General features: G+C 48.3%; 6 protein-coding genes across 6 annotated transcripts; 3 read left to right on the forward strand and 3 right to left on the reverse strand.

Annotated features, from left to right (window-relative positions):
* Positions 1 to 3197: 3197 nt before the first annotated feature.
* Positions 3198 to 5613, reverse strand: BP5553_04709 (Uncharacterized protein; the record flags this gene model as incomplete). Its single annotated transcript, XM_032013332.1, has 6 exons — positions 3198 to 3752; positions 3949 to 4194; positions 4224 to 4419; positions 4469 to 5294; positions 5364 to 5429; positions 5550 to 5613. The coding sequence occupies 6 exons, from the start codon at positions 5611 to 5613 to the stop codon at positions 3198 to 3200; spliced, it is 1953 nt and encodes a 650-aa protein (XP_031869932.1).
* Positions 5614 to 5866: 253 nt separating this feature from the next.
* On the forward strand, positions 5867 to 6540 carry BP5553_04710 (Uncharacterized protein; the record flags this gene model as incomplete). Its single annotated transcript, XM_032013333.1, has 2 exons — positions 5867 to 6343; positions 6391 to 6540. 2 exons carry the CDS (start codon positions 5867 to 5869, stop codon positions 6538 to 6540), a joined length of 627 nt encoding a protein of 208 aa, XP_031869933.1.
* Positions 6541 to 9734: 3194 nt separating this feature from the next.
* BP5553_04711 (Uncharacterized protein) lies at positions 9735 to 10675 on the reverse strand (the record flags this gene model as incomplete). Its single annotated transcript, XM_032013334.1, has 2 exons — positions 9735 to 10333; positions 10390 to 10675. 2 exons carry the CDS (start codon positions 10673 to 10675, stop codon positions 9735 to 9737), a joined length of 885 nt encoding a protein of 294 aa, XP_031869934.1.
* An 804-nt stretch (positions 10676 to 11479) lies between these two features.
* On the forward strand, positions 11480 to 14858 carry BP5553_04712 (Uncharacterized protein; the record flags this gene model as incomplete). The annotated part of the gene is made up of 2 exons (XM_032013335.1): positions 11480 to 14745; positions 14804 to 14858. The coding sequence occupies 2 exons, from the start codon at positions 11480 to 11482 to the stop codon at positions 14856 to 14858; spliced, it is 3321 nt and encodes a 1106-aa protein (XP_031869935.1).
* A 2997-nt stretch (positions 14859 to 17855) lies between these two features.
* BP5553_04713 (uncharacterized protein) lies at positions 17856 to 20142 on the forward strand (the record flags this gene model as incomplete). Its single annotated transcript, XM_032013336.1, has 4 exons — positions 17856 to 18554; positions 18607 to 18847; positions 18898 to 18966; positions 19016 to 20142. 4 exons carry the CDS (start codon positions 17856 to 17858, stop codon positions 20140 to 20142), a joined length of 2136 nt encoding a protein of 711 aa, XP_031869936.1.
* A 2061-nt stretch (positions 20143 to 22203) lies between these two features.
* On the reverse strand, positions 22204 to 23916 carry BP5553_04714 (putative homogentisate 1,2-dioxygenase; the record flags this gene model as incomplete). Its single annotated transcript, XM_032013337.1, has 5 exons — positions 22204 to 22782; positions 22836 to 23438; positions 23491 to 23665; positions 23716 to 23738; positions 23803 to 23916. The coding sequence occupies 5 exons, from the start codon at positions 23914 to 23916 to the stop codon at positions 22204 to 22206; spliced, it is 1494 nt and encodes a 497-aa protein (XP_031869937.1).
* Between the last annotated feature and the right edge of the window lie 87 nt (positions 23917 to 24003).

Consider the following 24003-nt stretch of genomic DNA (forward strand, 5'->3'; position numbering starts at 1 on the left):
AAATTATCATGGCAAGAAATATATAGGCATACTAGAGTAACTATTCCAGGTATCCGACTCTGTTTCATAGTCAAGGATCATTATTCTCTAAATAAAAGAATTGATTCGAGTGGATTGAGAGAAACAAGCGGACGAAGACAGGAAACTCCGCCTTGAGATCTGTTAAGCCGAGGGCGAGACGCGGTTTGTCTGTTCTGGAGAAAACCTGGCAACAAAATAGTCTGATTATTGTGTTGAGGTTAGAAACTCAGAACAGGGAAAGTACTCGTACAGCTAAAGGAAAGGAGTTATAAATATAGCCTGAGCATTTCATAAATTATCATCTCAGCAACTCGCCTCCCTCAAGTCATTAGTTTGTTACATTCCAAAGATCCAAGCCAACACGAAGATGTGTTTCTTTTACGATGTCAATTTCGAGGCCTGCGGCCACAGCCCGAGACAGGGGCGAGATGTTTTGTTGTGCTGCTTTACACAATACCCATCCGCCGGATGCACGGAAACGAAGCGAGTCACCATCAGCCACTGTTTCCAATGTATGCACCAAGCGGAAATCAAAAACCCGCCCCAGGAATTTATAAATAGCTGTCGTCCATCTGATGAGATAACAGACCATATGCGGATAAGGGCGCTATGGGTCATTTCAATTCCTCCTTCCATTAGAGTGTTACAGTACCTCTATGACCAGATCAGCTTCCTCCAAACCGGTTGGTACTTTTGCCAGCTTGACCGATTCAGTGGCCGGCTATCTGACACCGATATCAAGTTGCTCTGTGACATCGAGTTAGGCCTTACGAACCTCTGGGAGAGATTGGTGAAGGGCGAAAAGTCGACTCATAACGAGCTCTAGCTGGTGAACCAGATACGCCACGCCTGCATTCGGGCCAAAGTGTGTCAGCATGAGTTAGAGGACAGTTTTCAGGAGAGATATCGCGAGAAAGGTACCAGCGCGGGGCTATGGCTATTCAGGGATATCATCTATAAGAAGATCCTCAAACCTGCCTCAGCGGCGGATCTTGCAAAAACCCCCGACTGCCCTATCTGCCTGGATCCTTTCAGACCAGAAAATGACGGCAAGTTCCATAGCAAGGAGAAGGCATATCGGATGCCCTGTGGCCATGTTATTGGAGAAACGTGCCTCAAGCAATCGTTCCAGTCATGGGATGCGAAAACCCGACTCCGCATCTGCACGATTTGCGAGTCGCATTTTGGGTTCGGGGAATTTTATAACTCTTCTAATTACGACGTACCTCCAAGATGGATGAAGATGCTTAGAGAATGCGGGGTCGAGCGGGTTCGAGAAGTGTGTCGAGGGGAAGCAGATGTGATGAAGTTGTTTAGAGAATACAAGCGCGAGGGGGAGAGCCACAAGGGTTGATAAGGACGCCCTAGGACTAAGTGCCTGCCCTAGTGTGGTTAATAGGTTCCATGTGTGGAGAGATTTTCTTTTGTAGGGCAGGCCCCAATAACATCAGTAATAAAAAATAAGGATTAAGACCCCAACAGGAATTCAACATGAGGCGAATGAAAGTGAACTCGCAATATATATGTTACCGAGGAGAAACCAAGGCTTTTGGAGCGAGTGCCGTCTCCTGTACTTATTGAAAGAATTGAAAATAAATGATTAACAAAGGGCCTGTATTGTTGAAACAGCACAACAAAGCAACTCATAAACGACAAACACAGCTATATTGAAATGTCAAGGCAGAACGCACAATACGTTCTTGAGTACTCGAAGTTCGTAGTAGTAGTAGTAGTAGTAGTAGGTAAAATGCCAAGGCCAATTGCCAACTAAAAGTACCTTACAGAGCGAAAGGATGGACATAGGCAATCAATTTGAACAGGGATACGAAGGTTCATGTATCGGATTCCTGGTTGCTTCTCGGGAATTTTCAAATCCTTTGTTCAGTAAAAGAAGGCGACTAACGTTCTGCCATAATGACACCAGCCATCCTTGCTCAATCTTTTGAGCAGCGCTGGACCTGCTACAGCAAAAACAAAGGGCAGTATTACTATTACTCCAGTTTCTCTCCCTGGCTTGGGATTTGTCGTCGGTGTAACGTCCCTCCCTACGTGCCGAGTCACCTACCGTGCCGAGAGAAATAGTGGTTACTTCGACTTTCAACGTCTCAAACGTTGCACGTACCTTGATAATCTCTATATATTTCTATAAGCTATATTCTATGCCTACTTTTATACACTTTGAACCCATTACAAAAAAAAATTACGTTTTATATTGTTGCTCTCGCGCCTGATTTGCAAGAAGTCTTTTTTTATCGTGCAACGAGCCTGTTTCATCACAGCTCTAACATCACGCTTTTATTATTATTTCCGATATTTATATAAAGACCGTATCCAAGCTTTTAAGCCTTGATAAATATACTAGAAGTCGTCACCAGACTTGGTAGCTACTGTGGTACATAATTTATACAGGATCGCCACGCGGAATCAATACTTTAGCTAGAACTACTACCACCGGATTTTGATTAGTGTAAAGTTACCACCCGGGTAATAATTATAATCGTTCGATATTATTTTTACTTATATAATTATTTGCCAAGCTTGCCAAGTGTATATCTATTTAAAACTGTGGCTGAAGCGTTATACAAATGTTTGTTTATACTTTAGGCAGGATTATAGCGATGACCATCTTGATGACACTGATAATGATTCGTGAATAACGAGAGAATAAATCCTTTTCAGTCAGTATACTGTAATACAAAGACCACTCAATGATAACTAGTACAGTCGAAGTGATATATTGCTAAGTTATCTCTGTTCTATTACACCGAGGGTATTAACGACCACCTCCAATGTACAATATACAGCAACAGTTACAGTACAGTATAATATGGATAAGTGGTTGGAGTGTATTAGCGTATGTTCGTTTTTTGTCCTAAAAACATTTCATAGTGAGGTCCATTGATGCCGGTAAAACACCCACATCGCAATCTTTTCGGGCGAGATTTGGACGGGATTATCATGGTACCAAGCATAAATCGAATCATTGCCTCATCTGCTGATGGTATGCCAATCCTCTTCTAGATGTCTAATTCTAAAGAGCGGCCTCTCCCAAAATCTAGAAATGGCCTATTTTAGGACTTGTCCGCATGAATAGCTGGTTGTAAACAAGATGGCTATAATATTCGGTAGGACCATATACGGATCTGAGAATATATGTATAATAATGTTAATTTCTATCAGCTAGGGAGATAATTGTTCTGCCATATCGCAAATTGATCAATTTCATCTGCCATGAGAGCATCTTGGAAGAAATCCTCATACTGGTCCTCAATGCGCCATGAGAGAGGGTCCCATGGCAGTTCTTCCAGCGCCTGGAAGTTCGAGGCCATGTGGTTATTGATATTGAGAGGTATATGCCTATGTTCTTGAGTGGTCAACAACTGCTCGTTTGCTGGAATTTCGAAAGAAGGTTGGTTTTGGGTATCCTGCGTCCGGGACCTATAGCTATTGCGTCGAATGTGAACTTTTCCTAGTAGTGGAATCTTCAACGTCAGCTCTTGCATGTTAGAGCCTTCGTCATCTCCCTGGAGTAGTTCCTTCAGAGAGCGAATTGAATTAATACAATGCTGCGCAAAGTGAGCGACAGCAGTATTCTTCGACTTTTCTTCCATAACCTCGATGACATGTGTAACTACGCTGTCGACCTTGACTTTGTTGATCCGCAAATTTGGCAGATCCGTGCAAGGCGAGCTATGGGATGTGAGAAGGAGAATAACCGTAGCAATGAAAGCCTGCAGATCCAAGCACCGGGATAGAAAAAAACCGGACGGGAGCTCTCGACGAAGAAATCGATAATATTCCGTAACTGATTCGCACGCGTCCCTGCAGGTCAAGCGACTGTAGATATATTCTTCATCTGGGTCTTTTCGCATCGCAAAGGGGCAGATGAATCCGCATATTGATGCAGCAATGCAAGAATTGGACTACATGATCAGGTTTAACGCGCTCCACACTTCGAGCCCACCACGATTTCGGCGTCTGTGATGCAAGCACCTTGAGCTCCCTGTCGAGTTCCAAGGCAGAGGCATAGAGCTCAGCACTCGATCTTTGTGTCATATTTGTATTATCCCGGTATTGAATCTTAGTGGTGATTTCTATCAACCTACTAATATATGCCCGAGGTTGAATAACACCGTCAATAGCCAATGCTTGAGGCTTCGGCCTTTGGTATGGCTAATAGATGGAGGGAGATTTAGCACTACCCCAGAGATACCGTCGGCAGAACATAACGATTGCCATAGCTGAGCTCTCCGGCGCTGTGTCTCATAGTCGTCTGATCCGTTACCCTGGCTAGACTGGACAGCTTGACATGCGTTGGGCAGCCCCATAAGCTCTGCAACCGATATGAAATGGCGTAATCGAAGCCATGCCTTTTGTAAATTGCCTTGACTCATTTGACTATAATTGCGATCAGTTATACTCTGGGTAATGCAAAAGGGAAACTCACAGTCGAACGAAAAGCATAGCCATTCCAAGGCCTTCAACTGTACATATAAGCCTATCACAAGAAATAAGTGTACTCTCTACTATCTCAGACACTCCTCGAGAGAATCTTGAGTATTTCTGACGACCATCGAGCTGGGTGGAAGGACTGTCATGTACTTGAGTTATTTGCTGGGCTGTAATGGCAATAGTTATCAGCCACGTAGCTAGGCTTATGGCATCTGTGTCTGGTTTGCACATCTCGTCGTAGCATTCAAGAATTTCCTGCTGAGATTTGAGCGCAAATGGCTGTGGAAGTAGAGTATGGAGCAAGTCAAGCCACCTGGATGCGGATCTGGCAATGTGCGAAACCTCATACTTTGACGGAATCAATTTCTGCAGCGCGCGTCTCGCTGTATCTAGTAAATGTGCAGAAGCCCTTGCTTTACGGTCATATAGCTGTTCATGTTGGAGGTCGGTATTCACACTGAGCCAGTCATTTTGGAAAAGTGAACGCATATGCGATGGTGGTTCTGTAGCGAGCACATCCGACATACGAGAGTTATCATCCGACTCATAGCTTTCCGGACTTGATACCGGCAGAGCAGGAGTTGGCTCTGACGCCTGAGTAGGGAGATTTCCGAGCTTAATCTCAATATCACGTATGATCTTGCTTAGACTAGCAACTTTTGACTCCAATTTGGATATTCGATATCGTGAGGACAATCTTTGTGAGTGGAGCGGTTGGGAACTGTACGTCTGTGCAATACATTCCGAGCCGCGTTCTTCACATCTTCTGCAAGTCTGTGCATTTTCGGGCTTCCGAATACAACGCACTTTACGACGTCTACCTGCTTCGAATGTCAGAAAGGCGCGGCTAAGGGTTGCGTTGCTTTTTCATCTGTAGTTTCTGTACTTACACTCGGTACAGCTCTTCGTCCCTCCTCGAGCCTTTTTTAGAGTCTGGTCGTTGGGCATGGTCACAGCTATCCGTCGAAGTATCTAAGTCTATCTTGAAACGATTTCGAGCGCCAATAAGAGAGATGATGACAGAGACAGCGATGGCACTTCTGTTGCAATGCAATACAGAAGCACAGTTCACGTACCTTTCTTGGTACGGACGAGTTTGGCTTTCGCTTCCGCGGTCGAATTTAGTTCCGACAGCACCATGGCGTGAATTCCAGGTTGGCGCAAATGTCTGAGGGGGGCTGTCGGACCTAAGCTCGACCGCGGAATCGAAACTCGTCCGCACCGAGTGAGGTACGTGAACGTGAACTACTTTATTCTTCTGTATTGATACTGCATTGCAACAGAAGTGCCATCGCTATTTAAGCCAACGATTCCCCAAAGATGAAATGGCCAAACAAATCTCCTCGCAGTCTTATCCTCCTGAACACACAAACCTTTCCAATTAGCCCTCACCATGCATCAGTCTTATATCCCCCCCGAAGCCCTCGATCGCGTCGCTTGGATGCGCGGCGGCCACCATAAGATCATCGTCGACCCGGCCCGGACCGCTCATGTCGTGGTGGACCTCCAGGTCGGCTTCATGGGCGAGGGGGCGCTGCTGGAGATCCCGACCGCGCGCGGCATCGTCGAGAACGTCAACCGCGTGTCGCGGGCGCTCCGGTCTGCCGCGGGAACGATTGCCTACGTCCAGTACAAGATCGATCCCGACGAGCCGCATCATTGGGGATCGCATTACGACCGCATGACTCCCGAGGCGGCCGAGCGGATTCGGGCGGCGTTCACGGTCGGCGCGGAGCAGCATGCCCTGTGGCCCGGCCTCGACGTCCAGCCGGAGGACCTGATCGTGCCGAAGACGCGCTGGAGCGCCTTCATCCCGGGCACGTGCGATCTTGACGGGCTGCTGAAGGCGCGGGGCATCGACACGCTGATCGTCACGGGCACTGCTGCTGCGAGTCGACGATGCGCGACGCGATGCAGATGGGCTACCACGTCCTGTTCGTGCAGGACGGCAACGCCACGCGCGGCGACGCGGTGCACAACGCCAGCCTGGCCAACATGCTGCTCTTCGGCGATGTGGTCACCGCCGACGAGGCCATCGCGCGGATCGAGGCCGGGCGGCACGAGTGACGGGCACAAGGGAAAAGTACACATATAGTTGTTTATGAAAAGCCATACAACTCAGCCAATAGACAGGCCCGGGAGATCAAATAATAGATATTAAAACCTCTCATCCAGCCCTTGAATATATTGAAGTGGCCAATGGCCGTAGTATGTGACACCCTGGGGAGTTATACGAGCGGGAAGCGACAGTCCTAATGCTAATAGGTGGCAGTTCCTGTTAGCTATTAGCTGATTTCAAAAAAGAAAAAACAATTTGTATGACAAGATCACGGGGAGAAACAGGGTGGTATCCCTAACGCTGAAATTTGGACAGGTTCCCGGTGATGTCAAACTTGGCCATGAGGACTATACCATAAAGCAAGGCGGCTGGGTAGGCGGAACGGTCGTTGGAATTGTCATGGAACGAATAGGATCCAGTGATATCGGAGTCGCAAACGTGGATAAACTAGGTATGTAGCAACCAATTCCTGGATCTAAATGGCTCTGCCTCTAGTCTTTTACATAGTAATGATGTGAGAATGGTCAACGAAGCATTCTGGATCGACAGCTTTGTGACCGGACGACAGAAACTCGCTTGCAATGGTAGAAGAGTCTATAGGGCTGGCAAGAGAGGCACAGACCTGTTTGGTCACCCGAGCGCACTCCCTAGGCCTAGAATATACGAGTATATCGAGCCAGTCCAAGGCATATATGCAACTTCTACGCTGGAGATCAACAGGCATCCGAAAATACGGAAAGGGGTTTGTGTTGCGGCGATCATGCGCGCTCGAGAAGACAAGCTTCCGGTTAGCACTCACACCAGAGTACAAGGGAAGACGCCAACGCCGCGTAACTAAACTCCTGGTGGCCAAGGATCCTCATCTAAGGTTTCGACTCCCAAGAAGACAACACCGTCTAGCAAAGGCCCTGGAACGCCTTCTTTAGCTAGTTCGGCTACACCACTAAACAAGCAGCTTCCTCAAGAAGAAACTACTGGAGAAGTCGCCGGGTTCATGCACTGGTCTGACGTCCAGTCTCTGTACAACAGCGGCCGCTTATTGTGCTTCACCGGCGCAGTCGACGGGTTGATCGAGGATGGATGGAAGGTTGTGTCGGCACCTGAGAAGCGAACAGCTAGAGCGACTGTATGGCGCGTTCTTGGGCAAATTTGGTATAAAACTCTTTTCGCTAGAAATATCAGGCACCTACAGCTATTACCTATATATGTCTTCGATATCGAGTTTCTATACTGTTTCTATATAATCTAAATAGTATAAATATCTTAATTCCGGTTAGATATTCACACGACCTGAATATCTCAATTTCGGTAAGATATTCACAGGTGACTATAAGTTATATCCCAGGCAGAATCAAGGTGTAATGTTCTTCGTCTTCCTCATCTAGCGACACCGTCCCCTGGATCATAGCGGCGTTACGCGTATTTGCTAGTAAGCCCGGTATAGTAAGGTCGATGTAGCAGAAGTATATACTATAACTAGGAACGCTGTACTTCGTATAATACAGGTAGCTGACTAGCCTCTAAGCCTGATCTGGTCGCAAGGTAGTATATAACATATAGTAGGCTGGATCTTGTCGCATTAGCTGCTGGGTTACGGAGAAAAATATGTTTCGTAGCTACCCGATATTCTTTCGGCTGTTAATTTCGCGAAGGTGGTGGTGGTATATTTCGAACTCTTCGTAGATCTCATTTTTAAGCGGGGAGTCGAACCACCACTTGAATAGTCCATGTATGACCGGCCCTTCGGCCTGCCATTGGGGCAGAATACTCTCATCCCTGTGTCGATCACCAATGTGAAGGAGTGGAAGTAGTTGACTGCGAATCAAGGTTTTAGAGTTGTAACTGCCTAAGGAGAGATTAAGAATACACGCGTACCGGAACCCCCTTTATACCCCTATTCCCTCCTATCGTATGCTCACGTAACACCTACAATTCCACCCCACTACAGGAGTAGTTCCATATTTTACTTGTTTGGCCTTCCGCTTTATGAATACCTTCTTCGCCTTTGTAACTATCCTTCCGGCTTTATCTACCTAGATCGGGTTGAATCGTTTGTAAATTCTCTCCTGGGAAGCCTATTCCTCATCAGTGTCCTAAGGGTCGGAATCATCCTATGCAGTAGTTGGTACCTTCTTAGAAGATGTTGGAATCGACAAATCGGGGACGTCGAGGCTCATCTTCATCGGGATTGGAGGGATCGACTTATCGTCGGATGGAGCAGGATCCGGGGTAATACTCCGAGAAGAGGGGCCGGGTAGTTGAATTTCTTCATCGCTATTACGATTTGGTGCGGGCGTATCCTCATTATCATCCGGTCCGGCTTCTATTACCCGGCTCGTTAAAGATTTATCTTCGGCCTTCCTGGCGTTGGGTCCGAGGATTGTCTTACCACACCAGGGACGATGCAGATCCTTAGCTTCCTTAGATGGGGTTGGGGTATCCGGTTCCAGCTGTGACGTGACGCGACACACAGCACAAGAAAACGAGGGCAGATCTGGGCTGCGCGATCATAGATCGACTGCCGAAGGCGCAGCGCGGACAAAATGGATTCGATGAACTCTGGACCTTTTTGGTATCAATTCTCCTGGTGCTGTTGCTGGTGGAGGTTGATTATGGTGATAGTCATTGCTACCAACTGTGGCAAGTGTGTATTGGGAGAAAAGATATGGTATTTCCAAGAAGCTAGCCCTGGTGGGAAGTGCTTCCTGTCCTTGTCTTTGCGGAGTATTCTGAGTTTTTCGGCGAATAGATCATCGATAGCCGGGCAGACTTCCATTGTTATAGCTAGAGTAGCTTAGGATTTTCTGAATATCTCCTCGCCCTCGATAAGCTTTCCCCGAAGGCAGAGAATCTCTTGAGGTATGCTGGGGGACATCTTCAGTTTATATTCCTTCCCTCCTCAGAATATCTGGGCCTGGTGGGAGTGTCTGGAGTTCCGCTATGTTCCTCGGGATTGTCGTTTTTTGCACGACCCTTGAGCGGGGTTTTCCGAGGAAAGACGGTTTTCTTGCTTGGCTGTTTCTATATTTTGCAGAGGCTAGGGCATAGTTGCGAAAACCCCACGCCAGACTCGGGCTAGGCAGGATACAAATCTCCCAACCGCAACATAATTGGTGTTTTGTAGGCAGCCATTCTCTACCTACTGAGGTAGGTAGCGAGTTTAACATTCGAATCGATGGCTCTAGTCAAGGAGCATGTACATTCATAGTGCTATCATTGGTTTTGGCTTCCATACCAACCAACCCAACCCAATTCCCATTTTGATGGCAGCCGCAATCCAAAAGTTCGTAGACAACCCGGCCGCGCTCCTACTAATCCAACCTCCAGCAATACCCCCAATCAGGATACAGACCACCGCCGCAACTCTTCGGTTGCGTTTCACGTTATCTCGGGCCAATATCCTGGGGTCACTGGCGATATCGCAGTAAACGCTTGTTAAGACAGTTGTAGGGACCTCATTGAAACCGAGGATTCGAGAGGTTACAATCTGCCCTCCAGATTGAAAGGCAAGGAACGCTAGAGGTACCAATTCCATAAAATCGAGTGCATCGCTCGGAACAAGACCATGCGGCGAAGGCACAATATCGCACTCGACAAGAGCAGCGGCTATTACGATACACACACTCTGTAGGAAGAACGACGCGGCGAGAGTCCCACGTGTTTTAGGACGTATGAATCGAGACCATGCGAAGAACAGGCAGCCAAGGAGGAAGAAGGCTATGGAGGTTAGGGACCTGAGCCAGCCGTATGGACGAGATATTGGCTGCCCAGACGCCCCCAACGCGAGAAAGATGGTGTTGCCTACGGCACCGGTTAGCTATTGCATTGTGCCAGGGGGTATGTCATTGGGATCGGACCAGTTTGCATGGAAACGAAACAGTTCCAAGCATTGTAAGAGGAAGAGTCACATAGTCCTGATACGAAACAACACGCTATTATGGGAATATCAGCATGCTCTAGTGTAATCTCGGTCGTGAGGTGGGTGCGAGTCCAGATCGATTGGCGGCGCGAAGGATCCCCGGGAGGTTTGGTGCTCGATGCATTGGAATTAGGGGAGGGCTCCGTTGTTGGAAGAGGGCTCGTAGGGGGATCGCCAAGGGGTGTTGATGCGCCAGATAATGATGTTGATGATGATGGAGGCATCTTCAACATATCTAATTCTTTGGCCGATTGGGATTGGGCAGGTAGAAAGAATGCAGAAGCCGAGCTGTTGTAGTGAGTAACAGAAGCAACAATCCTTTTTTTTTTTTTTGAACTGTTATCAAATAAATAATAAGCCAATAATGTCGCGCAATCCACGACCAACTCCGCGTCAGTCGCGGGGCAATATTTGAGTGCACGTGGTGGATATCACGTGCCAGGCTGTACCAGCCACAGCCCGCAAGGCGGCGGCCCGAGTGGCGGTGCGAGCTAGGCCCCGTCGGTCGATGCCAATGGTGGTCAGCCATGCGCAAAGCGAAATCTCAAAAAAATAATCGGAGCTCAGCCTGCTTTTGTTCCCCTCCTCCTGTCCGCCGCCTCTTCTTCCTCTTCTTTTTCCTCTTCCTCGTCCCTCCTCTCTTCACCACCCTTTTTGCCCTCATTCTTCCCTCCAGTCTCGCCACTCGCGGCAGAGCATCCAAACCCAAATACACCCCCAAATCTTCTGTCTGTCTTTGTCTTCGATATCTGCCCGGCCAGATAATCTCCACTCCAAACTCTCCACTCTACCAAAACTCGAATTTCCTGTTCTTGAAGATTACGACCAGTCCCTCGACAGCGAAGAACACTGTTTTGACACTATCCGCAAATCCTCCCACGACAATAGTCAAGCAAGTTTTAGCCTCAAAAACATACAGAGCGAAATTACATTTTTCGAGTCGCCGCAGGCTCATTCTGCCTATTTAACAGAGCCTTTGACGCTCAAGAATGCCCCACCCAGTGTCGCCGCCTCGCCAGCTGCCCACGATGATCTCAAAATCCTCTGATGGCCCTGCGCCGACCCAAGAGGAGGTTTCGGCCCTCCTCGACGCCGTATTCTCCGCCCCATCTTCTGATGTTTCGGTTGGGGCAGCTTATGCGCTTTGCGACACGCTCTTGGGCTCCGTCGGGTTCCGGGGATTGATGCATTATGGTATCTTGGCAGAGATCAAGAAGGCTGCCGCCGATAGAAAGAGCGGCACAAGAAGAGAAAGCGCCCAAAACTTATTAGGCGCGCTATTCGAGCGCCTACCGCCTCAGCAGAAAATCAGCGAGGTGGTCCTCCTACTTCAGGATGGGGGTATGGTTGGATGCGCCCTCGATGCCCTTTCAGATAAGGGTGCTGTCGTTCGTGACGCAGCCCAGTATGGGTTGGATGAGCTATTCAAGAACCTGAGTGCTGAGGCGCTTATCATGGGCCTTCTTCCTGCGCTCGCCACATACCTCGCAAAACGTTCAGGTAAATGGCAAGGCACCGTTGGCGGTTATAAGCTATTACAGCGGACCGCAGATAAGGCTAAGATGGAAATCGGAACGACTAAAGAGGAAGCCAACAACAAGGATATCTTGCGAGAGTCCATGGGTACCAAGCTTGCTGGCTTGATTCCAATTGTTGAGTCTGGGATGCACGACCTGAAGGCCGAGGTTGAGAAGCAAGCTGTCGCAACCATGACCTCATTGACTACATTACTTTCCAATGATGATGTTGCTCCCCGGATCCCTCTGCTCATCAAAACTATGCAGAGCCCCTCTACAGAGACGCTCCAGAAGGCCATTCATGCCCTTTCCCAAACCACTTTCGTCGCTGAAGTCACTTCTCCCGTTCTTGCTCTTCTTACGCCCCTCCTGGAGCGATCTCTCAACACTCCCACAACCGCTCAAGAAGTTCTCAGACAGACTGTCGTTGTCGTTGAGAACTTGACCAAGCTCGTTCACGATCCAATCGAGGCTCGCACGTTCTTGCCAAAGCTGCAACCTGGTGTTAAGGCTGTCATAGACCGAGCATCTTTGCCAGAAGTCAGAGACATGGCTAGAAGAGCGCTCGGCGTGATTATTAAAGCGATGGGCGATGATGACGGGAATATTACAAGTGGTGCAATTGCAAGGACTTCAACTGAAGACGTTGCCAAAGTCCTCGAGGCAGAAATCAAGAATGCCGGGGGTTTGGCTGGTGATTTGGATATCTTCAAACTTGCACGGCCATACATCTGTGGCATGGTTGCTGAAGATGTCAATCACCGTCAAACAGGTCGCATTTCTGCATGCGTAACCCCTTACCTACAACACATCATGAAGGCTCCCGAGGGGGCCGAGTCAGTCGGTAAGGCGGTTCAGCAATTTTATGTTGATGAGGACCACCGAAAGTTTGGCCAACCTGTCAAGGTAGAAGAGGGCGAAGTTGAAATTGTCAACACCGATTTCTCACTTGCCTATGGAGGAATGCTTCTACTCTCCCACACCAATCTCCGCCTTTTGAAGGGACATAGATACGGCCTTTGTGGCCGGAATGGAGCCGGAAAATCCACCCTCATGCGCGCCATCGCCAATGGCAAGTTGGAGGGGTTTCCAAGCCAGGATGTCCTCCGAACTTGCTTTGTGGAGCACAACCAAGGAGAAGATGCTGATATCAGCATTCTAGAGTTTGTTTCAAAGGATCCAGAGATTGGAAATCAGGGCACGGAACGTATCTCCCAGGTCCTATCAGAAGTCGGCTTTACTGGTGGTCCAGGGGGTCGCCAATCCGAGATGGTTGGGTCTCTGTCTGGTGGATGGAAGATGAAGCTGGCTTTAGCTCGTGCTATGTTGATGAAAGCGGATGTTCTCTTACTTGACGAACCTACTAATCATTTGGATGTTGCCAACATCAAGTGGTTGGAAGAGTACCTCAAATCGCACACCGAGATTACAAGCTTGATCGTGTCCCACGACTCAAGTTTCCTCGACAACGTTTGCACCGACATCTACCATTATGAGCCGGGGAAGAAGCTGGCATGCTTCAAGGGAAATCTCGCCGATTTCGTTAAGAAAAGACCTGAAGCAAAGAGTTATTATACGCTCTCTGCCTCTCTGGTCCAGTTCAAGTTCCCACCTCCGGGAATCCTCACTGGTGTTAAGTCACAGACACGTGCAATTCTTCGCATGAACAACTGCTCATATACTTATCCCGGCTCTTCCAAACCGTCGCTGCATAATGTTTCGTGCCAACTGACCCTGTCCTCTCGGACAGCCATTATCGGTGGAAATGGTGCTGGAAAGTCTACCTTAATCAAGCTTCTTACGGGCGAGACAATTCCTACCTCTGGCAGTGTTGAAAAGCATCCCAATCTCCGTATTGGCTATATCAAACAACACGCACTCGAGCACGTGGAAATGCATATGGAGAAAACACCAAATCAATACCTACAGTGGCGTTATGCCAACGGAGATGATAGAGAAGTGTACATGAAGCAGACGCGCATTCTCTCCCCCGAAGACAAGGCACAGATGGAAAAGCCAATCGACCTCGGAGACGGCAAGGGTCCTAGACTAGTTGAAGCCATCATGGGTCGTCAAAAATGGAAGAAGACATTCCAGTACGAGGTCAAGTTCGTCCACATGCTTCCTAAATATAACGCCCAGATCTCCCGTGAGACTCTGCTCGAGCTCGGATTCCACAAATTAGTCCAGGAATTTGATGATCACGAAGCTTCTCGCGAGGGTCTCGGATTCCGAGACCTCTCTCCAAAAGTCATTTCAAAGCACTTCGAAGACTTAGGTCTAGATCCCGAAATCGCCAACCATAACGAAATTTCTGGTCTCTCGGGAGGACAGAAAGTCAAGGTTGTATTGGCAGGTGCTATGTGGAACAATCCCCATCTGCTCGTCCTTGACGAGCCGACCAATTTCTTGGATCGAGACTCGCTTGGCGGTCTTGCTGTTGCTATCCGCGATTATAAAGGTGGTGTGGTCATGATTTCTCACAACGAAGAATTCGTTGGTGCCCTCTGTCCTGAGCAATGGCATGTTGCCGATGGTCGTGTTACCCACAAGGGCCATCTTGCCGTCTCTGCAGATCGATTCGAAGATAGCAGACCCGGGAGTGGAATAAATAGCAGTGTTGCTAGCAGTGTTGTGAGCAGTGCAACTGCAAGCGCTGTGAATAGCGGCGTGGAAGACAATGCAGATATGTCTTTCAGGGCTAGAAAGAAGAAGAAGATGACCAAGAAGGAGTTGAAGGAGCGGGAAGTTAGGAGAAGACTGAGGCATATTGAATGGTTCGTGACCTTCTCATCCAAATCAGCTATTAGAGCATATGACTAACTATGACAACAGGCTCAACTCTCCAAAGGGCACTCCCCATCCGGTAGACACTGATGACGAGTCTTAACTCGCTTTCTAATATTCCGGACGAGATGAGATAGGAATATAATGGTGTGATGAAGTATTGCCTAGATGAATTTGGATCGCTGCATATAGAGCTGCCTAATATTCTGGGCAGTAGTCGCCGCGGATTAAAAAGGGCAATGGGAATGGCGTTTAAGATAGATTGGTCGGGGCATTTTAGCCCTTATAGATGGGTATATGAGTACTTCACGATTGTTAGTAGATCCTACTTGGATTCATAGAGTTTTACAATGTCAATAAGTCACTTTGATAGCCTGAATAATTGATGATCGTATTTTGCGCTTCGATGCCGAGAATGTGATAGCGTCCTGGTTGCTTTGAAGGCTCACCGCGCTTTAAACTAGATAATCTTGGGTGATGCTTATCCCAAGTCATCACTTCCCCGTTTACGTAGTTGCCGGCGGAGAGTTTGGGGATTGGTTCATCGCGTGTATAGCATAGCGCAAAGGGATAGGGGCTGCTATATCTTTTCTTATAGATTTAGCAATAGATACGATTAATCGCACTTTGACCTCGCTGTACTGGTTCTTAAGAGCAATGCTTCGAAACAGGGCGATAATGGCGATTCTGCCGGGTAAGCTAAAATGACCAGAGAAAGAGCCAGGCCCGAGCAACAATGGTCAATCAATCACAATATGCCGTCCTGTTAATAAACGTCCATTAGTCGTCGAAGATTGAGGCAAAGAGAGTAATGGAGTCTGAACGGATGATAATCCTGATTGTTACTTGCACAAGTGGTAAGGCAGAAGAATCTTCTGCTTTCCCAAGATATGTTGCGGCAGAAGCAGAATCTCCGCGGGATTGTGCTGTGAATATTCCCTCTGCTTAGTCGAAATGATTAGGTAGAGTCCGGGTATTGCCTTTGCCGTGAGGAACAATACAATAGGATAAGGGAAATTACGGGCTCTCGCCGGACTTCCCCTACTCTCGACCCATTCCGCATTTAGCTTACATTTCCTTAGCACGTTGCTCTATAACTAGTATATCTTAAACAAACTGCCAAACGGTATCGAGCTAGCACAACATATCTCCAAGCCAAGATCCAAGTCACTTCCTTGTTGCAGACTGGTCCAGGCAATCGTCAGGGGTTCTCACGTGGTAAAATAGTAATAAACTAGAAACTCCTCCGGATGAAAGCAGAATGAAACGCCGTCACCGATAGGGAAGGTGATAGTTGAGGTTTATATAGGTGCATGTTTGGAGATTGTCCGTCGAGCTGAAAGAACAGAGGACTTCCTCCACATGGAATCCCACATTGTTATCCTTTCCATAATATGCCCTATCCCCGGATATTGTTCACGGGTAGCAAATCGACATGTGATAGTATATAGCAGTGTGCTGATGCGGCCCTGCGGGATGAAACTTTAGGAAGTATCCCCATTCGGAACTTTGCATTAGGAAACTCATGAAGGAATAGGGACAGCAACAAAAGCCGCCCAGCCTTCTCCTGCGGAGGCAAGAGTCTATTACGGGTTTGCGAAGGTTTCCCAGGGAAGGCCGTGTTAGTTGCGATTGGGTACGGGGATTTGTTTTGGAGGCGATCTACTATACGCTGTACCTCACCATAAGAAGATAGATGCCCTCAGACCCCTTGACGAAAACGTCAACGTCAACGTGGAGAGCCCCAGCCACGCCAGGTGATCGTCCTAACCGGGACTAAATCTCAGATTCAGAATCGTGCACGCGCTTTGATCTGCAGGTCCCGTTCGCAGATACTCTTCCTTGGTTAGTCTCTTGGATTGCCGCTGGGTGGCGGTTCTGAGCTGGAGAGCACGGATTGCCCAAGGACTCCGTCCGGTACATCGTCCTCCGGGTACTATAAAAGCCCATGTTTCGCTCGGCGGCGACAAAACGTAGAGATTTTCCAAGAGAAAATTTGGAGACTGAAGCTCGCCATTGGGGCTTCTGTGCCCCTTTGAGTCATAAAAAATAATGGCAGGTGGAATCGAGATGTCTTCTTCCGGGCGTGCCAATCATGATCGCTGTCACTTTGCTTCCCAAACATGTCCAGATATGGCTATTTCAGACCCGCGGCCCGTTTTCCTCCCTTCCCCACAGATGAGCAAGGTGACGTTTCTGTGTTTCAGTGTCGGGGACCACCAGGTTACACAGCGTGATTGTCTGTCTCTCTCATAATCATAATTGAGCCAAGCTATTGAATCTGACAGGAACCGGCGACACGGCAGATGGCTGCCACATGGATCAACAGCGGTTTTGACAACCCGGCCATGAGATACGAGTACCCCAATAGATTCCTTCCTCGGAGTACAAAGCTCAAAGCCGGAACCTTAGCGCACCTTCCCGTTATGGATACCGAAATATACAGTATCTTCGACATGTCAAATCCTCCTCCGAGTCTTCCGAGACCACGTGGAATTAAAGCTGTCTCCAGGCTATTATCGCCACGGCGCCATCGATCGACGCCATCGCCTTGTCTCAGGGGTCAAAGCAGGGGCTCGGGGCGCGATGCGACCGATCTCGTGCGCTGTCGGATCCTCCTCTGGAGCTTCTTCTAAATTTTTGACGTCCCGCTGCGCGCGTCGATCAGTTTTTTAGTCAATATCCTGCAGGCAATTATATTGATATCCTGTGCTTGTCTCGAGCCCCCTCGTTGAGATACAAGTGTATATCCCAACTTCGTAGTAGTGGGATGTTGATCTTGGCACAGGAGATTTACGAGTATGCATGAAGGAGTGCGAAGTTTCGCAAAACGCCTATTCTGGCCTTATGAAGGATCAGTATCGTATCGCGCAGGATCATGCACGACAGAGAAGGTTCACGCAAGGTTCACGCAGGGCTACGGCGTAGGGATATTGGTAAGGAATAGTCAATCACCACTGATCCCACCTCTCGACTGTTCAACAATACCTATTTTGATCAAACACCTCAAAACTCGAACAAAGTTGCCAGCAGGGCTGGCGTTAGAGAAGTGAGCGCTCATGTCTCACTTTCTTACCTGCAAATATTATACTACTCCATCATGGCATCTCCCGATAGTCATAAGCGTTCAAGAAGCCCTGCTGAATCGCTTAGTGCTTCCAACTTTTCAAAATCGAGTTCACAATCAAGCTCACAGCATCGACGAGTGAGAAGTCTCGGCTCTAGCAGAGGACCTCATAATTACCCAATGGCGGCCTCCAGAGGAAGAACTCCTGCTCATGTTGGCAACTTGCTAATAGTCCCGGAGACTCCATTGAATCAACTTCAAAATCCAGGCAGCGATAAACCTTCGCCCAGTGTCCTTGCTGCCCCTATTCGGAGCGACTCTGGGTCCAGCTTTGGACATAGTGGCTCGCGCTCGGACATGTCAAAGCCATCCACAACAGATCTCAAGGAGGCCGCCAGGGACACTACTTCTGGAGGTCAGAGTCCAAGAAGGCAAGCCGCAGGCATAGCAGAGCCCGAATCGAGCACAAGCCCGAAGAGTACCACTGGATTGTTCCCGCACTTGCCATCTCGACTCAACCACTTCGAAAAATGGTTCCCTGAATCCCCATCTAAGACACCTGAGGTCCAGGACAAACAGGAATTATGTGTGGAGAAGGCCCTTCCGCCGCCACCTTATCATGTCTTCGACTTCTGGAAGAAAAGGCAGCTCGTTATCCTCATGTCGTTTACGGGGATTTTATCTCCGCTTTCCACAAGCATATACTTCCCGGCAATTACCGCCATTGCAAACGTAAGTTATGAAATAAGCGGTAATAAGTGCTGTTTGGCTAATAGACCTGTAGGAGTTTGACGTCAGCACAGGGATCGTCTTAGTTACCATTACAGTTTATATGGTTGTTCAAGCAATCGCACCTTTCTTCTGGATGCCATTTTGTTCCTCGTATGGTCGCCGACCTATATTTATTATGACGCTGCTTGTGTTTTTAGCGGCTGACATTGGGCTGCTCTTCTGCAAGACGTTCATCGCATTGCTAATACTTCGTGGAGTTCAATCGTTTGGCACGGCGGCCCTCACTGCTATATGTACCTCACTCCGTGTCTTCCCTATAACCACTTCGCTAACTCCAGTGTAGGTGCGGCTGTTATAGGAGATATCTCCACCTCAAAAGAGCGGAGCACTTTTATTGGATTATTCGGTGGAAGTAAGTTTCTTTTGCCCTTACTATTCCTTGTCTCATGCTGACCATGTAGTCCTGATGTTTACCTTTATAAGTCCCTTGATTGGTGGGCTTCTCACTTACTACCTAGGATTTCGGTCAATATTTTTGTTTCTCGGGGCTTTTGGACTTTCGGTACTTGTACTGATAGTATTGACTCTTCCCGAGACTCTGCGAAGTATCGCAGGGAACGGCACAATCCGGCTCAAACGTGTTCAACGACCCTTTATTGATATCATTAGACCACCCGCAGATGCACCCTTTATCTCGGGTAATACTGGATCTGCAGCTCCATTACGTTTGCCAGCGATCAAAATTTTTGTTGAACCGGTACTTTGCCTATCACAGAAGGATGTTGTTGCATCGGCCGTCTTCGGCAGCGTCGTATTTGCCATATGTACCGCAGTTATCGCAACAACAACGTCTCTATTCGAATTACACTACTCCCTCTCATATATTATGATTGGCCTCGCATTTCTCCCCGCCGGAGCTGGTTCCGTTCTTAGCTTCTTCTCCATTGGGCATCTGATTGACCGCGATTTTAGAATAACTGAGGCCAACTACAGGAAGATGCATCGCCTCGAAAAGGACATAGCACTTGACTACAAAACTCTTCCTGATTTTCCTATAGAGCGTGCCAGGCTAAGGAATACTTGGTGGATCACTCTAGCCTTCATCGGCGCGACAGCAGCTTACGGCTTCTCATTCTCAACCTCCCGGAAGCTAATCGTCCTGCCCCTTGTTCTACAGTTCTTCATTGCTTGTAGCGCAACTGCAATCCTCCTACTCAATGGGACTTTAATCGCTGATTTGCACACTGGTACCGTATCTGCCACCCCTGCGGTCAATTGCCTGCGCTTCTTGATGGGGGCTCTGTTCGTCGGAACTGTACATCCGGCAATTGATCGTCTAGGGGTTAGGCTCACTTTCCTGCTGATGGCGCTTGTGATGCTCGCACTCACTCCGATTATGGTGATACAGTGGTTCTTTGGAAGGCCCTGGGGAGCAAGGCGAAATTCCACTTGGCCACGACAGAAACTCGTGCGGTTGCCCGACCTTCGGACTTCAAGTTCAGCGTTGATGGACTCTGTCAAAGGCGTACGCCTTCCAAGTCTCCCAGATGTGGCCAGTGGTATGAAGAGCCCCTTCGGGAAGAGATAAAAAATGTGCCGCGCTACACATTCATCGGCAGCTTCGCCGTTTTCGCGTCGGACGTGACGTCCTTGATACGAAATTCCAGCGCCAAGCCAAACTGTCTCCTGGGCAAGCCATGCCATGAAGACTTTGGATACTACACAGTGGAACAAATGGTGGCAGGGCGGATGCACCGTCGATATGACAAGTGCGTGACTCTTGAGATGACTTGGCATCAGGACTGAATGATATCACAAGACATCCGGCTTATGGAAGGGGTTTCCAAAGCATACTGAATAGATAAGATGAAGATGGGACTCAAATCAAAAGTTGCTAGAGATCGAGGGGATAATATGATTGTACTTGTACCGACGTGCTCGGCGATGACGGGCTACTACAATAATACTATGTAAATATATAAAATGTAGTAAAAATAAGTTTATCGAGATTGAAACTCCCTAGCTACTAGAGTTACCGCATAGCTGCAGTTCGGAGATGCTCTAGGCGACATTTGCATCGAGCCTCTCTTAAGATAAACTCTTTAATTAATGTGCTAGTTGCTGTTTCTTTACCCCTTAACGGGAGATCGCCTTCGGCTATGTTGGCTAAGCGAAAGTCGGAAAGGGGGTCATCCCGTACGATATTACTATGTGCGAAGGGTTTGAGATACAATGAGCAAAATATTGAGAAATAGCTTGACGGCAATAAGCTATTGATCTCCTAAGACTTATATGGCAAAGAAATAGCTTTATTATATGTTAGACTGAATACTATCACATACTTGACCCTATAACAAACAAGGCTTGAGTGTTCTCTACTGGCTCTAATACTACTTGCCTGAGATGCTAATGACCAAGACCAAGACCCTTGACTATGATTTTCCTACTTGTTTTATACCCGTGAGCTATTTACGTGTAGACGGCCCTTCCTGCTCTCCCTATAGGCCCTTATAATTGCAGTTCCACCAAAGATATCCCTCACCTCTCGTATAACGCATCGATACCAACTCTTATTACCTAGTATTCAATATTTGTCGTCGCCCCTCCAGATATCAACTAGTTCCATTTTAGATGTGAGGATTCATACAATGCAAGGTATCCCTTCACGAGTTGAAAAGGCGAAGCGTTCCGCCCTGTACTCGCCATTTCATTGATATCTTCATCATTTGTACCCTTTGAAGGATTCGACATATTACTTCAATAGATGGAGCACAAACTAGGTGATAATATGTAATCACTCAGGTCTTTTAGCGTATTGCCACCTTGGAAGGCGATATGCAACAAAAAAGGTTGTACCCCGCCCGCCGAGATGGCCCCAGACGGCAGGCATGTTTGCACCTCGGCTTGCGATATGCAACAAAACAAGTTCCAAACCTCCCTGGCCAGTCAGTCTCTCAGAAATCCTAATGCATTACCCCTCATAACTGCGATATGCAACAAAAGCTAACTCTAGGCATATCTTGAATCTCTCAAACGGTTGAGCGGTACATCGATTGAGCGGTTGGGCGATTCAGGTCAAAGCGTGAGATAAAATGCGATTTGCAACAAAACAAGCCCCCGGCCTATCTTCAGCCTCTCAAAACGGTTGAGAGATTGAGATAAAAGTGCGACATGCAACAAAACCAATTTCAAACTCTCAAGCTGTTTAGGCCATCGAGGTCAAAGTCCGATGTGCAACAGTAGAAGACCGCCACCACCATCGACAACCCGAGGCACCCACCTGCCGCTTGAGTCGTCGAGCTCGTCTAGCCGCGTAGTTTGCATTCTTCACCTCGTTCAGATCTACAGGTGCGGAGGTTGGCTGGTGCGGCAAGTCACCTTTGAAGAGCTTCGACCTTGACATAATTCCACGGCACCGACTTGTATCGATGAGCGCTCAAGAGGACTCAGAGAAAGCAGCAGCTGTGGCGGCTGTAACTCGGGTTGGATAAACTAAACTCTCCTCTAGTCATGGGAGATACTTCCGAGTCTCACAAGATTGAGATTATGTTTAGTTAATATCATTGATTTCATATGCTATTATAGTATAGGAAACAGCATGTCCTTGCTAGTCAACTATAACAGCGAGTAATTTGAATACGCCTAAGCATCAAGCGCTTCCACTAGCAAAGCCATTGCTACTTGAAACTTTAACCCCCTTAATCCCGTTCGCCAAAATCTCCTCAATTTCCTTTTGGTGCGATGAGAAATTATCCACAAGATCATCCCACATTTTGGGCTCATGCTCATGCCTCTTCTCGCTCTTCCACGCATATTCCGTGATGGTGAACGGCCGGCAGGATTCAAACATAAACGCAATAGCTCCCTGCGAGATCTGCATTTCTGGAGGTGGGCTCGCGGATGCAGCTTTGAACTGCTCGTACGCCACACCGTGGGGCACATTCCCAGATTCGTAAGATACGCTGCCGGGCTGGAACTCGTCTGAGCGCCCGCCGTATTCGCCGTAGATGAGACCCATCAGCTCAGAAGCCACGTTGCGGTGGTAGTAGGGCGGGCGGTAGGTGTGTGATGCTACATCCCAGCGGGGGGAGAAAATGAGGAAGTCGGCAAGAGGGGCAGTAGGATCGCGGGATTTAGCGGTTAATACACAGAAGATGGACGGATCGATATGGTCTACTGATATGGAGCCGACGTTGACGAATTTTGTAAGATCGTACTTGAATGGCACCTATTGAAGTCAGTACTTGGTGTGCTCGATTGGATCATGGGAGGTAAACGTACATAGTTACCATGCCAGGCTACCACATCGAATGGAGAATGGCCTTGCGTGCTCTTAAAAAATTTCCCTCCTAACTTGTAAACAATATCCCAGCGCTCCTTGCGGACTTCATATTTCGCCTTGGGCGTCAAGAAATCACGCTGGTTGGCTAGGCCATTTGCACCCAGAGGCCCTAAATCTGGTAGGTCGAAGTTGGCGCCCCAGACTTCAAGGATATATCCCCGGGATGGCCCATCTGGAAGCTCAACACGGAATCTTTGGCCCTTTTGAATAACACAGATCTCTCCGGGCTGAACAAAGAGTGGGCCAAACTCGGTTTGGATGTCCAACGATCCTTGTTGGGGAACAATAAGGAAATCGCCATCCGAGTTGACGAATGCTTTCTGGCTCATGTTCGTGTTGGCCATATATAGGTGAGTAGCGATCCCTTCCCGGAGGGTTGGCTCCCCCGAGCCAGCGACTGTTTTGAGGCCCGAGATGAAATCGACACCCGCTTCTGTGGGGATATCGAAAGGCAGCCATGCCAGCTGGGTGGGTGAGATGTGGACTCGAGGGTTTATAGGCATGAAATTCGACTCCGTATCTGGGTTATCTGGCAAGTCGGTCTTGATCCCAGGTCAGCCGAGATCGTTTTCCGAAGTGAAAGGTGGTGCTTACGAAGCCCTCATGGGCGACGGCTGGTCTCACACGGTACAGCCATGAATTCTTGTTTGAGGCCCGAGGAGCTACGAAGGCAGAGCCTGTCATCTGCTCCGTGTACAGACCGAAGCGGACGCATCTTGGGTTGTTCTGGCCCTGGGGAATTGTTCCTGGGATGGCTTCCGACTCAAAGCTACAAATGGTCGTTAGCTGGGGACTAAGAGCGGACATTCTAGTCCATACTGATTTCCAAATCCAGCTTGGTACTAGAAAGATGTTAGAGATGCCAATCTATATGAGAGTCACGGTTCGAGGGGCAGTTCTTCATACCTCATAAGGGTCATTCTTCCTCACGGCAAACGAGGGTACCGTTCCATCCTTCTGGGTCTCCGCCCAGTGGAAGATTTTCCGGTACTCGTTGGGGTCAGTCGTCTGCGCCGTCATAGTGATTGGACAATTGATGGTGTTCTAGTAGTATACTCAAAGGCTTCTAGATGTTGGTTTGCACCATGGAGGCCTATATGAGGAGAA

The sequence above is a fragment of the Venustampulla echinocandica genome (assembly GCF_003357145.1).
Source record: "Venustampulla echinocandica strain BP 5553 chromosome Unknown scaffold_2, whole genome shotgun sequence".
NCBI lineage: Eukaryota > Fungi > Ascomycota > Leotiomycetes > Helotiales > Pleuroascaceae > Venustampulla > Venustampulla echinocandica.